The 12,440-nt window shown below is 41.0% G+C and overlaps 1 protein-coding gene across 2 annotated transcripts in view; it reads right to left on the bottom strand.

Annotated features, from left to right (window-relative positions):
* The window catches only part of CELF2 (CUGBP Elav-like family member 2), a 547,488-nt gene that overhangs the window by 371,414 nt on the left and 163,634 nt on the right, over positions 1 to 12,440 (bottom strand). Inside the window, exon 1 of one of the 2 annotated variants that reach the window (XM_074538723.1) lies at positions 3,545 to 4,142. The exons of the other annotated variant lie outside the window; for it this stretch is intronic. Within the exon in view, the coding sequence (XP_074394824.1) occupies positions 3,545 to 3,597 (53 nt within the window). The 5' untranslated portion in view covers positions 3,598 to 4,142. Of the gene's footprint in view, positions 1 to 3,544; positions 4,143 to 12,440 lie in introns of those variants that run through there. 2 annotated transcript variants of the gene reach the window in all.

The raw sequence follows: 12,440 nt of genomic DNA, 5'->3' as shown, positions 1-12,440 counted from the left end.
TCTTCAGACAGGAATGCAAAGGGGTACAAGGTCTTCCCTGCATAGGTAACTCATATGATTTATAGTGCTGAATTTAGCCTTGTTGGAGCCAAATTAAGGCAGAAAAGCAACAGAGGAGATGTGGCCTTGAGGAATTACTTTTTTTTTTTTCCCTTCTTTTTGTGCCTCTCCTTGCCAGGCTACAGCTTTGCTTTTGCTGCTGTAGGGGCCCGGAGCACAGGATGCCTCAGAAACCATTGTCCAGTCATATATGAGGAACAAAACCACATGCCAGAAGTTCTAAACAGGAATAAGAGACTTTTCTGGAATCAAGACAGCTGATTTTGGGCTCCCTTTTGCACTAGGGGGTCTCCATCCCAGCTCCCATCTCATTTTGGAGATGGTAAATGAGATTTCTGTGCCTGCAGAGGGCTGGGCCAGCCCACTGTGTTTCCTGGGAAGGCTCTGAAGGATTTTTCCTTTTTTTTTTGAAGGCTTGAAGTTTTGCCAGTCTCTCCTGGCTCCAAGGAATACAACAGGACATGGTGTTTATTGCACCCCCACTATGAACAGGGAGATCAGGCAGTGGTGTGCTTGTGTCACAGCATAGATCTTGTGCTGGGAGCTTATCCCAAAGGAGACAACAGGAGAAAAAAAATAAATCCATGCATTCTCTTTCCAGTCACTTTGGTACTCAGACCACTCTGAATAAATCCAGTGAAAGAAAATGCACATTAAACTGTGTTTAGGGCGCTTGCACCCAGAGGAAGCTGAGACTCACCAGAAATTATTGCAGCTCTCACTGTCCCACTCCAGACAGACACAACCAAAGAGGGAGGCCTGATGTAATATTATATATACACACATCATAATGCTATTTATTTTATACCTCTGCTAGCAGTCCCAGCTTAACAGAGTTGAGTCCAGCAAAATCCCATGTCATGCTCCAGCACGACCTCTCTTTCTTTTAGGCTTCACCACCAGCCACAGCCTTGTTTGTTGCTATATTGTACCTTTCCCTTCATGATTACCTTTATTCAGAGGCCCAGGGAAATGCTTCCAGAGGGTTTGGGGAGCAGGAGCTGAGCTCAGCTGACATGGGGGTAACCAGCACAAGGCTGCTCTGAGCCCAGGGGATGATGAAGTCCCAATGTGAATATTCCCACCTGCTGCCCCCACAGGATCTGCGTCCTCCAGTCCTTTCCCAGCTAATCAGGTCCCAAACTGTGATGGAGTCATAAATAAGACACCCCCAGAATAAATTATGGGGGTGCAAAAAGTGAAGAAAATTAAGAATTTATCAGCGTAGGACATCAGTTTAGAGCTGGTGGTGGCATTTGCTACATCAATTCATTTGAGTCCGAAAGAATTGGTTTGTGTACCTAAAATAAACACACAAACATTCCTCTATTTCTTATAAATATTAGCTACAGGCTTCTTTGGGGACACACTAAAACCAGGAACTTCAGAGGCCTCAAACAGGCTGGAAATTGGCCCACAGAAGAGGAACTAAAATATATAAGAAAAGTAGAAGTGGTACTGCAGTTCAATAAGTCACAAGCCATATCAGCTGTGTGATGACTTCTAGCTCTTTTTCTTTTTTCTTCCAGCGATCATTCTGCTCATATTACTACTCATATTACCCATTGCCTTTTGCCACCTCTTAACCTCCTGCGTCCTGCAGTGGTGCTGCACAATGTCACATCTGTGCAGAGCTGCTGCTGCTCTCCTCACACACAGAAACCACCCAGAAATGCCCAGACTCAATCACACCTTTGACCTGCTCTGTGCCCATTCAGCTGCAGCCTCCACGTTCACACACAAAGTTGGGAAACTTCAGGCTTGCTGCAGGGGAAAAGTGCCTGGGAGATATTCCTTTTACAGGTACGGAAAAGGGTTTTTAAAAAAGAAAAGGGGATTATTTGAGAGGGTAACATTGTCTCTTCCTTAAATCTTCTTGGCTTTAATGTCCTCAGTGCCATCCTTTAACTCTGCACAAACCTGGCATCACCTGACTTGTCTCGCGGAGCAATCAGAAATAATCGCATAGAGCTTGATAAAACTGAAAATAATTAAAAGTTAAAATAATTCCCAGAATAGCTCTCCTGGAGAGCTGTCAGGCAGCACAAAGGGGCTCTGCAGAAGCCCTTCAGTGGCATTCAGGGGCTGGTGGTGAGCCACAGGAGCCAGCCCAGCTCTGGTCCCTGTCTGGTGCTGGTCCCCAGCCCCGCACTCCTCATCACCGTGTTTGAGTCCTCACAGAACTTTTGGAGTCAAATACAAACTCATCATCCTGTGCTGACAGTCCCAAACCCCTTGGAAAATAAAATAAAATAAAGTAAAATAAAATAAAATAAACATGCAGCAAACCCCCTGTGCCAAGTCTCACACCACAGGCAAGAATAAAGGGTCTCAGTGCCCAGTCCTACACAGAAAATGGTCAGGGAATTTTAAACTCCTAAAATAGAAAGTTCAGTGAGGGAAAATTCCTTAGTCATGTAAGTAGACTTTATGCTTTGATTCTGAAGTGTTTTTCCTCTTTCAGTTCAGAACACAGTAAGTTCTTTAAAAAAATTGTATAAAGAATCGAAAGTATACTTCAAAATATTATTATTATTACATATATAGCATAATAATATCACAATTCATAGCCCCCAATCCCTGTAATTTACTCAAAATATATTCAGTCCAGGCAGCTTCAAGTTTTGCAAAAAAAGCTGAGGAGTATCTATGCAACTTTACATTTAAGTGATTTTATAATTCTGCCATATACACTCCCAGATGTTTCCAATGTCTTACAGAAGTTTCTGCAAACCATCTGCGAACTTTTATACGTCTGCATTCTCAATAAGGCAAAACCAGGCACTTACAGCATTTAAACACAGGCATTTAACACTGTGGATCTTCAATATCTGCAGCAAATATTAATGGGGATTTTTTTTCTCCCTTACCGTTTTCAGCAGTTCAAATCCCAATTTTTCACTATGCAAATAAAAAAAAAAAAACAAACCCAAGTGCTGTAGGTAAAAAAGTAGCAACTTTTAAATGCCAAACACATGCCTTAAGAGAGGCAGCAAAGTGTGGAAGTTTCAACAACAATAAGAAACAAGCACTTCAGTCCCCCTTCCTCCCCCCAAAACTGTTTTCCACTTCTTGATCAACTTTCTCATGCTGTTTATTTTTGCTTCTCTGGAGTTTCCCATTCATTTCCACGCAGAGCACAGCAAGGGAAGCAGAGAGTTAACGCTGCAGTTGCAACTGGTGTGAGCCTTTACTATTAGCTGGAATTTACAGAGCAATGTCTCCTTAAAAAGAAATAAGGGAAAAAAAAAAAAAAAGAATTCCTCACTGCACTGTAACACTGAGAAGTATATTTAAAAATTCTCTCTCGGGTCTCTCTAAACATCTGTTCGAAGGTTTTGCTATGTCTTAAAAGGGCTCTAATTACCACAAACTCCTTTCTTACTTAAGCCCAGGGCTCGCATTTCGATTATAACTCAAGTTCCAGTTAATTTAGGGCTAACCCCAAAATGCCTCTACCAAACAGAAGAAAACATAGGCCTACCTTAAAACTTTCCAGCTTTTCAGAGGATCCAAGTCAGAGATTATAGACACCATTGTAGGAATAACAATAATAAAATATGTATATTAAAAACGAAAAAAGAAAACAAAAAAGAAGAAAAACCACGGCAGGGAAGGCTAACCACAAAAGCAGCAAGTACTCTACTCAGTGTGGGAATGACAACAAACCCAGCACAGCTCTTCCTCCTTCTCAAGCTGATAAGCACTTGTCCCAGCTTCTCTCCACCCCCAAAATCAATCTTGTGCTATATTGCTTCACAGTCCCAGTTTCATTTCTTCACCACTACCTTTTAAAGCCCTTGTAATCTGCTCCAACTGATCAAATTTGACCTTTTTGTAGTCCACTTTATTCCAAGCACAGCCCTCAGTTAAATCTCTCTTTATTAACACCGTCCTTCTTGGCTTTCTTTTGGAGCAAACACAGCTCAAGCTCGAAGCCTCCAGTCTTTGCCAGCAATCATTTACAGATTACTGCAAGCTGCAGTCTTCTCCTTTTGGGTATTTTCTTCTACCTTTGAGGTTTGTTTTTATATTATTTTCTGAGGGTTGGTGGTGGTCTCCCTTTCCCTGTTCTGTGCAGGTTGTAGTTTGACACTTTTAAAGGAGGGACTTTCTAATGCAACTCCTCTCCCACCCTTCCCTCCTCCCCTTGTCCCTCACCCCCCATATGGAGAGACAGACACACGCATTAAAAGCAGTTCACAACCTTTAGAATTCAGAATAATCTTTCTGTCCCCCCCCCCCCCTCCGTTCTTTAAATCTATTAGAATTGATAGACTTAAACACAAGAAGCTGTGCTTGAAATGCACTGATCTAAAGCAAGGCTGCTATTATGGAGGAATAATAAAAAGTCTAATCATGCAAAGCCTTTGGATGCTTAAAAGGGGAGAAGGTGTCTATATAGTTCCATTAAATCAATTTATTTTTTTTTTACTACATAAAAAATAAATGGTAAAGCATCCTCCAGATTACTATGGTGATCTGAAAAGTTCTGTAACTGCTGATAGTGTGTATTCACTTAGGAAAATCGAGTTTATTGGCTTCTTTTGTGTTTCTGTAATAATTTTTGACATTGATTTTCCTCTATTTAAATATTTCTTTTGCATTTTTCCCCCTTCTGAATGTTTTCCATTCCTCCTGCAAATGACTGTAACCTCTCTTTGAGCTCCACCAATTCATTAGGATTTCTGGAAATTCCTGGAAATTTAATTCCAGTGAGGAATTAAAATTCTTTGGGGGGAAAAAAGCAAAACAGTACCTTATCAAGTGTTCAGTCAGAACCAAACTACCCCAATTGGTAGATACTTCCACTTTGATATTTATATCACAGGCATATGCTGCTAGTTTCCCTCTGCCACCAGCTCTCTCTCTCTCACACACACATAAAAAAAAAGAAATAAAAAGAAAAAAAAGAATAAAAAGAAAAAAAAGGAAAAAAAAAAGAAAAAGAAGTTAAGATCAGCCCTTGTATGTTAAAAGAAGCACTAATATGATGGTCACAAAGAGATTTGAGAAGAGATTTGGGAGATCTGGTAGCATGAGACGCACTGGTGGAAACATAATAAGGAGTATTATAAGACATAATAACTTATAAACTTTTAAGCCTTCCAATAGCTCCTTCTTTGGTGAGATAAAAACTTGAGCTGTGCCCAAACCATTTCAGGCTCCCTGTTCTGCTGGAGGCAGGGTCTGGGCAGCCTGAACCCCCCGGCCGGCTGCACAAAGGCAGCTCAGTCTTGCCTTGGCCAGAAGGTGACACCGAGGCTTCCCACCGCCCAAAAAAAAAGAGAATGTGACCATTTTTCCTGCCAGACAGCAGCCAGCTGATAGCGGTCAAACAGAAACAACCAGTTTTAAGTGACCCTGATACAAAATGCCTCCTTTGCTCCAAAGCCAGAGCATCGTTGACCCCTCATTTGGGAGGAGCTCTGAGTCATCTCCTGCCTCCTCTTGCCCTGGCCAGGTGAAGCTCAGCCCGTGGGGCCCTGTCTGCTCATCAGTTCATCAAGTTCAGACTCTGGAATTTTGCATCCTCCCCTAGGCAATGCTTCCAACAGTTTGGCTTTGTCTCAGAGGGGTGTAGTGAGGAAAAACACAGCAGGGACAGCCGATGGTGGGGTTGCAGGTGCAGATGTAGGACATCTGGGGGTTACAAATGTTCCACCTCTCCCTGAAAACCTGCGGGGCACAGGGTGTTTCTCACCTGATGCACACATATCTCTGAGCAGTTCTGCAGAGATAAGGCTTCTATCCAGCTCTGAAAACTCTGGGCCCTATATTTGTTTAGCTACAGGAGGTGGGCAAGATGCTTGTAATGGAAAATTAAATTCAGTTGTTTGTGGAATGGAAGAAACTTTTTTTTTTTTCTTTTGCATGGAAAGCAAATAAAAACAGATTGGCCAATGTCTCTTTTATTCCTCCCAACAGTTTGTAAACCACTGAACCCACTGTTACAGATGTTAATCCCTTGTTTGAGGCTGGGGAGGACATCAGTGGTTGCAGCACACTGCCTTTTCTCTTTCCTCTCTACCCTATTGCCACATTTGCTGGTTTTAGAGCTACACTCACCTATTTTCCCATGCAAACTTCTCACTTAATATTTCATACTGTGTAAACATATTGATGACCAGGCTCAAATTAAGAAAGGCTTCAAGCTTAGCTTGCAAAGAGAGCAAAAATCAAAATACCCTGAGACGTTTACAAACCAAGTTTGTGTCCTTGTCACATCCTGTTGCAGGTCAAGGTGGGAAAGGGGCAGATGTTCTGTCTTTATACCCCACTGCACCAATTTGCTCAGTGTCTTACTTTGTTCATCCCCAAATTCCACAAACTATGTCTATTTCAAGGATTTTTATCTCTAACAAGTACATCTTATACTTTCCGTAGATACATTTTTCACTGTCTTCCCACAGAAAATGCTCCATTATTTCTGCCAACATATCCACATGAAAACTATACTGCAGGAGTAAATATACTTGCTCCTTTCCCTTTTGCACTTCTTGTGGTTATTTCTATTTTTTTAATCTCAAATTCTTGTGTCTGGAAAGAAAGATATGTCTCCATTTTGCAGGACCTTGATGGCATTTTGCCAGCTTTTCCTACAACCCTGAGGACAGCAACTATGAGCCTTCTAAAAATAAAACTACGAGATTAAGTTTAGCACAGAGGAACTTGCAACAGGCAATGATTTTCCAAAACAGCCTCACGTGTTTCATACAGCATGTAGCTATAGTAGGAGAAAACAAATAAAACAGAAACAGAAACTCACTGTAAAACTGTTTTAACTCTTGTGCTTAGATAGCAGACTCCAGCCCAGCTTTTAGCCAAATGTTTCTTCTGTTAGGGCTGAGGACTTTGTATTCAAATCTTTTATTTTTATGCTTCGAGTAAAGAAATTTCTTATGATCTTCAGCTTGTTTGCCAGGAAACCACCAGCACATCTGTGAAATATTACTTAAGCAAATTTATTACTGCTAGCCAGAAGGCAACAACCCTAAAAATTTTCTCTACCTGCTGAAATCCAGCCTATTGTGGAATTTGTGTCTTTCATGCCATGACACGTTCCCCCACTGAGAACTTACTGGTTCTCAGTTAATATGATAAAGAAGTAGAAGCTCTCCAAGATTTTGAGTCATGCTAAAATAAATATATATATATACTTTTGAAAACAGCATTCCTGTATACACACACACACAAAAGGATCTCTAAGCAATGTCATCATCCTTAGTTTAGACAGCTGTGGAGTCAAAAAAGTTCCAGATCAGCTAGCTACAAACATTTGAAGGTCAAGTACAGGACAAAGTGTTTAAAAAAGCAAAAGCAGTTATGGCTACTGAGCAATAGAAAGATGATTTTATGTCATGAGATTCCCCCCCGCCCCCCAGCTCTTTCTTTACCAGAGTCCTATTGGACTGAGAACTTCACAGTGTTGGGCAGGATAATAAACCAAGTATAGTAAGCAGTTTGGGTTCGTTATTTAATCTCCTTTCAAGGCTGTTATCTCTCTCAAAATATTTTAGGAGCCAAGGAAGGTCTGCCAGAGTCAGGGTGCCCAGCAGCCTGGTTATCAGGCAATAATAGAGAAATAAATAACCTTCTAGCATCTTCCCAATACATATTCTCTGTTGCCGTTTCGTACAAAGCAATTTTAAGTTATTTGAAAGAAATCTTGGTCTTTTACCAGGAAAGCCTCACTCTCCCTGGGGAGCCTGCTGTTAAACAAAAGCTCAGCTATTAAAGAGTGGCCTCCAACTTCAGGGCTGCTGTTGGGGGCTGATAAAGGCTCTTCTCCAGACTGCCTCATGCTGTCCCTCCCCATCAGCCTTGCCACCCCCCTGCCTCTCCTCCCAGTCCCCGATGCCTCGCCTTTTAAGCAATGGAGTGACTAATTGAAAATGCATTCCAGTGCTTTACAAGCGGCTTTTTCTTTCCTGCTGACCAGCCAAATGTTTTAAAGTTGGCAAGATGCTGCTTTAACTTGGGAACACGAGCACTTGTTCACGGCCTGGATGTGTGAAAAAAATCTGGCTGAATTTAATAATTCTGATGGAAAAAAAATGATAATTAAAGATCATACTCCTAGAACTGGTGTAAGTAAGTTAAAGCATTATTAAGAATTTTTAAAGTTAGTCCATTCTTTCTTTGTGAAATACACAATTTGGGAGACAAGAAATTTTAAGTCCCAAGTCTAAGAAATTCCCAAAGTCATGCACTGATGCTTGTACAGAACCAGAGGAAAAGCAGCGACAAGCAGGCATAAATCCAGCTGACAATTACCCTCTGGGAATTGGGAACTGCAACCAAAACACCCCGGAGACAGCAATCGCTGTTTCACTGCAGGTCAATGGCCAACTGGGCTGGGATTCAGCACATCTTATCACACTCTGTAACTTAGAAGTTGGCTTCATCCAGCAGCTGCAGAGATTGAAGGGTTTTGTTTCCTTGCTGATTGTACAAAGCCTGCACTTTAACAGTTAATCATTAATCTTAAATTGCATAAATGTGTCTCATACTTATCGACTTCTCACTTTTACAGTCTGCAGAGACAAACTTTCAAGAGATGGCATTTTTTTTTATTCCTGATTGTGTTTTTAATGGATTTTCAAGTACTTTCAGGTTTTGCTCATGACAACTGCTGCAATAAAAAGCCTCATGAACAAAGATGTGTTTTGTGTCTATTCACCTAGCAGAAAATCACTATTACGACATACTTCATTATCAGAGAAATGCTTTCCAGCCTCTCTGAAGAGACAGTGATGCCCAAACCCCCATCAGCCTAATTGTTTTTAAGGTGTTTGTAGTTCACTTTAAACACCATATGAGCCAAACATTTAAGTCCTTGTGCTGAATTTCTCTTTGCTGGCCAGCGGGAAGGTTTCTTCGCTCTGCAGCACTGGCGGGGCGAGAACACTTCTGTAGTCTGAGGCAGGGCTTGCCCTTCCTCACCCAGCAGAAGGAATGAAAGAGAAGAAAAGCTCCTTGTATTTGCCAGACATGTTCAAAAAGAGCTCCTTGCACACCCCAATCTGCTGCTTTCATTCCATTTGGCAGAGTCAGGGGTCAGATTTGGTGGAGAGGAGAAAAGCAGCAGTTAACTGTTCTGGCGCCACAGCAGACTGAGGAGCCTAAGCTGGCACTGTCTGTCCTTTAATTTCCATTCTTTTGGTGGCAGGTCATACAGTGAACACCAAAAGGTCCTTATGAAGCCTTATGAAAAGGTTATTGTTCAGGCTGCCTTCATAACACAGCCCAGAAAATAAAAACTTTGGTGATGACCTTAATAAGTGCTTTGTTGCGAAGGCCGTGTTTTCACATGGACCACAGCTGCATTTGTGCAGCCCCAATGCCATCTCATGCAGCGTTGGAGAATAAATCTAAGGGTAATTAATTTATGCTGAATGCATACTGTAAAATGTTTAGGAAACCATTTCCAAAGAGACAAAGAAAATTAGTGGTCCACATCCATATATGTCTTTTAATAGACTCTTCAAATATTTACCTCTGGTTTTCTATCCATCACAGAAATTCAAGGAATAGGATAATTATTGGTAAGGGACTAGGTGGAGATGTTCAGTTAATTCCTCTCTCTGTCTTCTTGACATTGAGAAAACTGGTTTTTTTAATCTGTGCCCTACTTTCCCATCTGGGAGGGACAGACACCACCCTAGCAATCTACAGAGCAGAACACTAGGAACTTAATAGAAGACACAGAAATTGGCAGCTTTATGAAATTCCCTCCTTTCCAAGACTGTTTTAAGTATAAATCAACTGAAATACCGGTTCGTCATTCAGTGTAAAAGAACATGATCTGTTGAGACAGATGGCTTCTACCACTTCAAAAATTAAAGAGTTGCTGTAGCAAAGTAAGGAACCCCTGAAGCTTTAAATAAGTGATCTATACCATACCCCTTAGAAAGAAAATTATTTAAAAGCTCCAAAGTCCTAGAGGGAAATAAGGGGGAAAAAAGCAGCAAAAGGGAATAATTATTCAATTAAGAAAGTGGTGAAATAAATGGTCCATTTCTGATATTCATATTTATGAAAGTACATTCAGGCACATGATTTTGAAGTGTCAACCACAAACACCTATTTTATGCACTGAGCTTATATCTGTTAAACAGAGAAAGAGGTACAAGGTCCCTTGTGTGCTTTGCCATTGACCTAAAGATGGTGACATGTGAGTAGGGAAGGAGAAAATGCTTCAGAAGCCAGAGCAACCCCATACATATTTCATGTAAAGGCATGGAGTAGCACCCTTTTAGCCTGAATTTACCCTGATGCTGGTCAGGATTCAGGATTTGCTGTACACATTAGAAATAAAACAGTTTCATTTTCCCTTCCCATTACAAAGGTTGGGAAGAGCTGACAAAACAGGAAGGCAACTTTTTGCTGTAACAGCTGGCAGGAGATTTTTATAAACACAAAAACCAATTAAGTGTCCTGATTCTGGGCATGTAACTCCCCTGGAGCCTTTGTTTAGAAGTGCTTATCTGCTTGCATAGGCACAAGCATCCAAAAATCCATGTACAGGTGTGTGTGTGTATCCAAACAAAGCACCACAGAGTGCACTGAAATGAGCTGTTGCTCTCCTGAGGAAAAACCCAACATGTTATCCCTGTGAAAACAGTACTGGAGAGAGTTTCATAACAGTATTACTTCATCAATAGAAGGCTGGCATTAAATTCAGTTCTAAAGGACAGTTTATCCATAGAAAAAGTTCACTCTAAAGGTCCTAATTCAGAAAAAGGGAGAGAAAGATTTTTTTCCTTAGGTATTGAATGCAGCTGTTTACAGTTATTACCTAAAGGAACTTCTTTAATTTCTGAAAAAGCAGTACCACATTCTTTTTCTTTTTTCTGAGGACCACCCATTTTAAAAAGGAGCATCACCTAAACATACATATATTCATTCATTCATTCATTCATTCATTCATTCATTCATTCATTCATTCCCATGTTGATGATTCCATTGCTTCCTACATCTGTTCATAAAAGTCTTGTACCTTTCAAAGCTCTAATAGCTATTGTAGCCCAGGTTAAATTATTTATATACAACAGGTCACAGTCACATACATAATTTGTTTACAGGAAATACTTTCTTTCCATTCAAAAATACCCGAAGTCTCATGCCACGCTTCTCTCTCTTGCTGACCTCATTTACCCAAGCCCAAGCACGTTGGTGATTTTTCTCCCAGACAGGGCCTAGGCTGTGATTCCAATAAAGAGAAGCACAGGTCCCCATGTTGAAAATAAAACATTTTTATTGCTTTCTAAACCTGGGGCATAAACATTCATTGCTTCATCTGACAAAATACAACCAATAAAGACTGCAAAAAGAGTGAGATTAATAGAAGCAGCTTTCTAGAACATTGCACTACCCTCTAGACACTGGAAGTCTTGAAAATTGCACATCGTAAAGTTTGGCTTGTAGAAAAACAAGGAAAATACCCTTTCCTCATTTGAGTGTTCAACCTAAGCAAATCCACACTTCTCTGGAAGCTGCAGGACCTATTACAGGCTGAGTCCCTCAAGTCTGGGCTGGATTTATTGCTAATAATTCATGGAGTGTCCTTGGGAAGCTTCCTGCATTTCACAGGTTCCTGTTATATCAGGCAAGCAGAGATCAGTGGATCATAAAATCATAGAATGCCTTGGGTTGGAAGAGACCGTAAAGATCATCTTATCCCACCCCTGTGCCATGGGCAGGAAACCTTCCTCCAGAACAGGTTACCCCGCTCCAACCTGGCCTTGGACCAGAAATGGGGCAGCCACAGCTTCTTTGGGAAACCTGTGCCAGGGCCTCATCACCCTTTATAGTGAAACATTTTCTACCAACATCCAATCTAATTCTACCTCTTTCACTTCCCATCTTACATTTCACTGCTCCCCCATCTGACAGAAATCGAGAGGACTGAACTGCAAATTGTCTCTGTTGCTCAACAGCTGGGAAGGAGTTCAGTCTCTGCCTGAGGAAACCAGGAGGGGAAGATAGTGCTGCATTTCATGGTAGATTCTTCAGGTAATTTATATTTCTCTTTTAATTTGTAGCTTGTGTGCAAATGACAAATTCCAGCTGTTGCTGATTATTCCTTACCCAGTCGTTTGAGAAAGCTTTTTAGCTTTTTCCTCTTGCAGAAAGAACTGTCTAGTCACTAACCAGGCTGCTTTGAATACCCCCAAGACTTCTTTTTTTATTATTTTTTCTTTTAGTTACCATCTCCTTAAGAAGTAAGCAGCCTTCTTTTCAGATTATGGATGCTGAATCTAAAATTCATGTTCATTTCATGATGTCAATTGTGAATTTAGTCTTCACATTGCCATGGATATCGCAAGCTGGCACAATACTGGGCCTATAATTATCCAGTTGAGGCCTGTTTGGGA

This window comes from Zonotrichia albicollis, chromosome 4 (genome assembly GCF_047830755.1).
Source record: "Zonotrichia albicollis isolate bZonAlb1 chromosome 4, bZonAlb1.hap1, whole genome shotgun sequence".
In the NCBI taxonomy this organism is placed as follows: domain Eukaryota; kingdom Metazoa; phylum Chordata; class Aves; order Passeriformes; family Passerellidae; genus Zonotrichia; species Zonotrichia albicollis.
The sequence above is the reverse complement of the archived record's forward strand: the minus strand, read 5'-3'. Positions and strand labels throughout refer to the sequence as shown.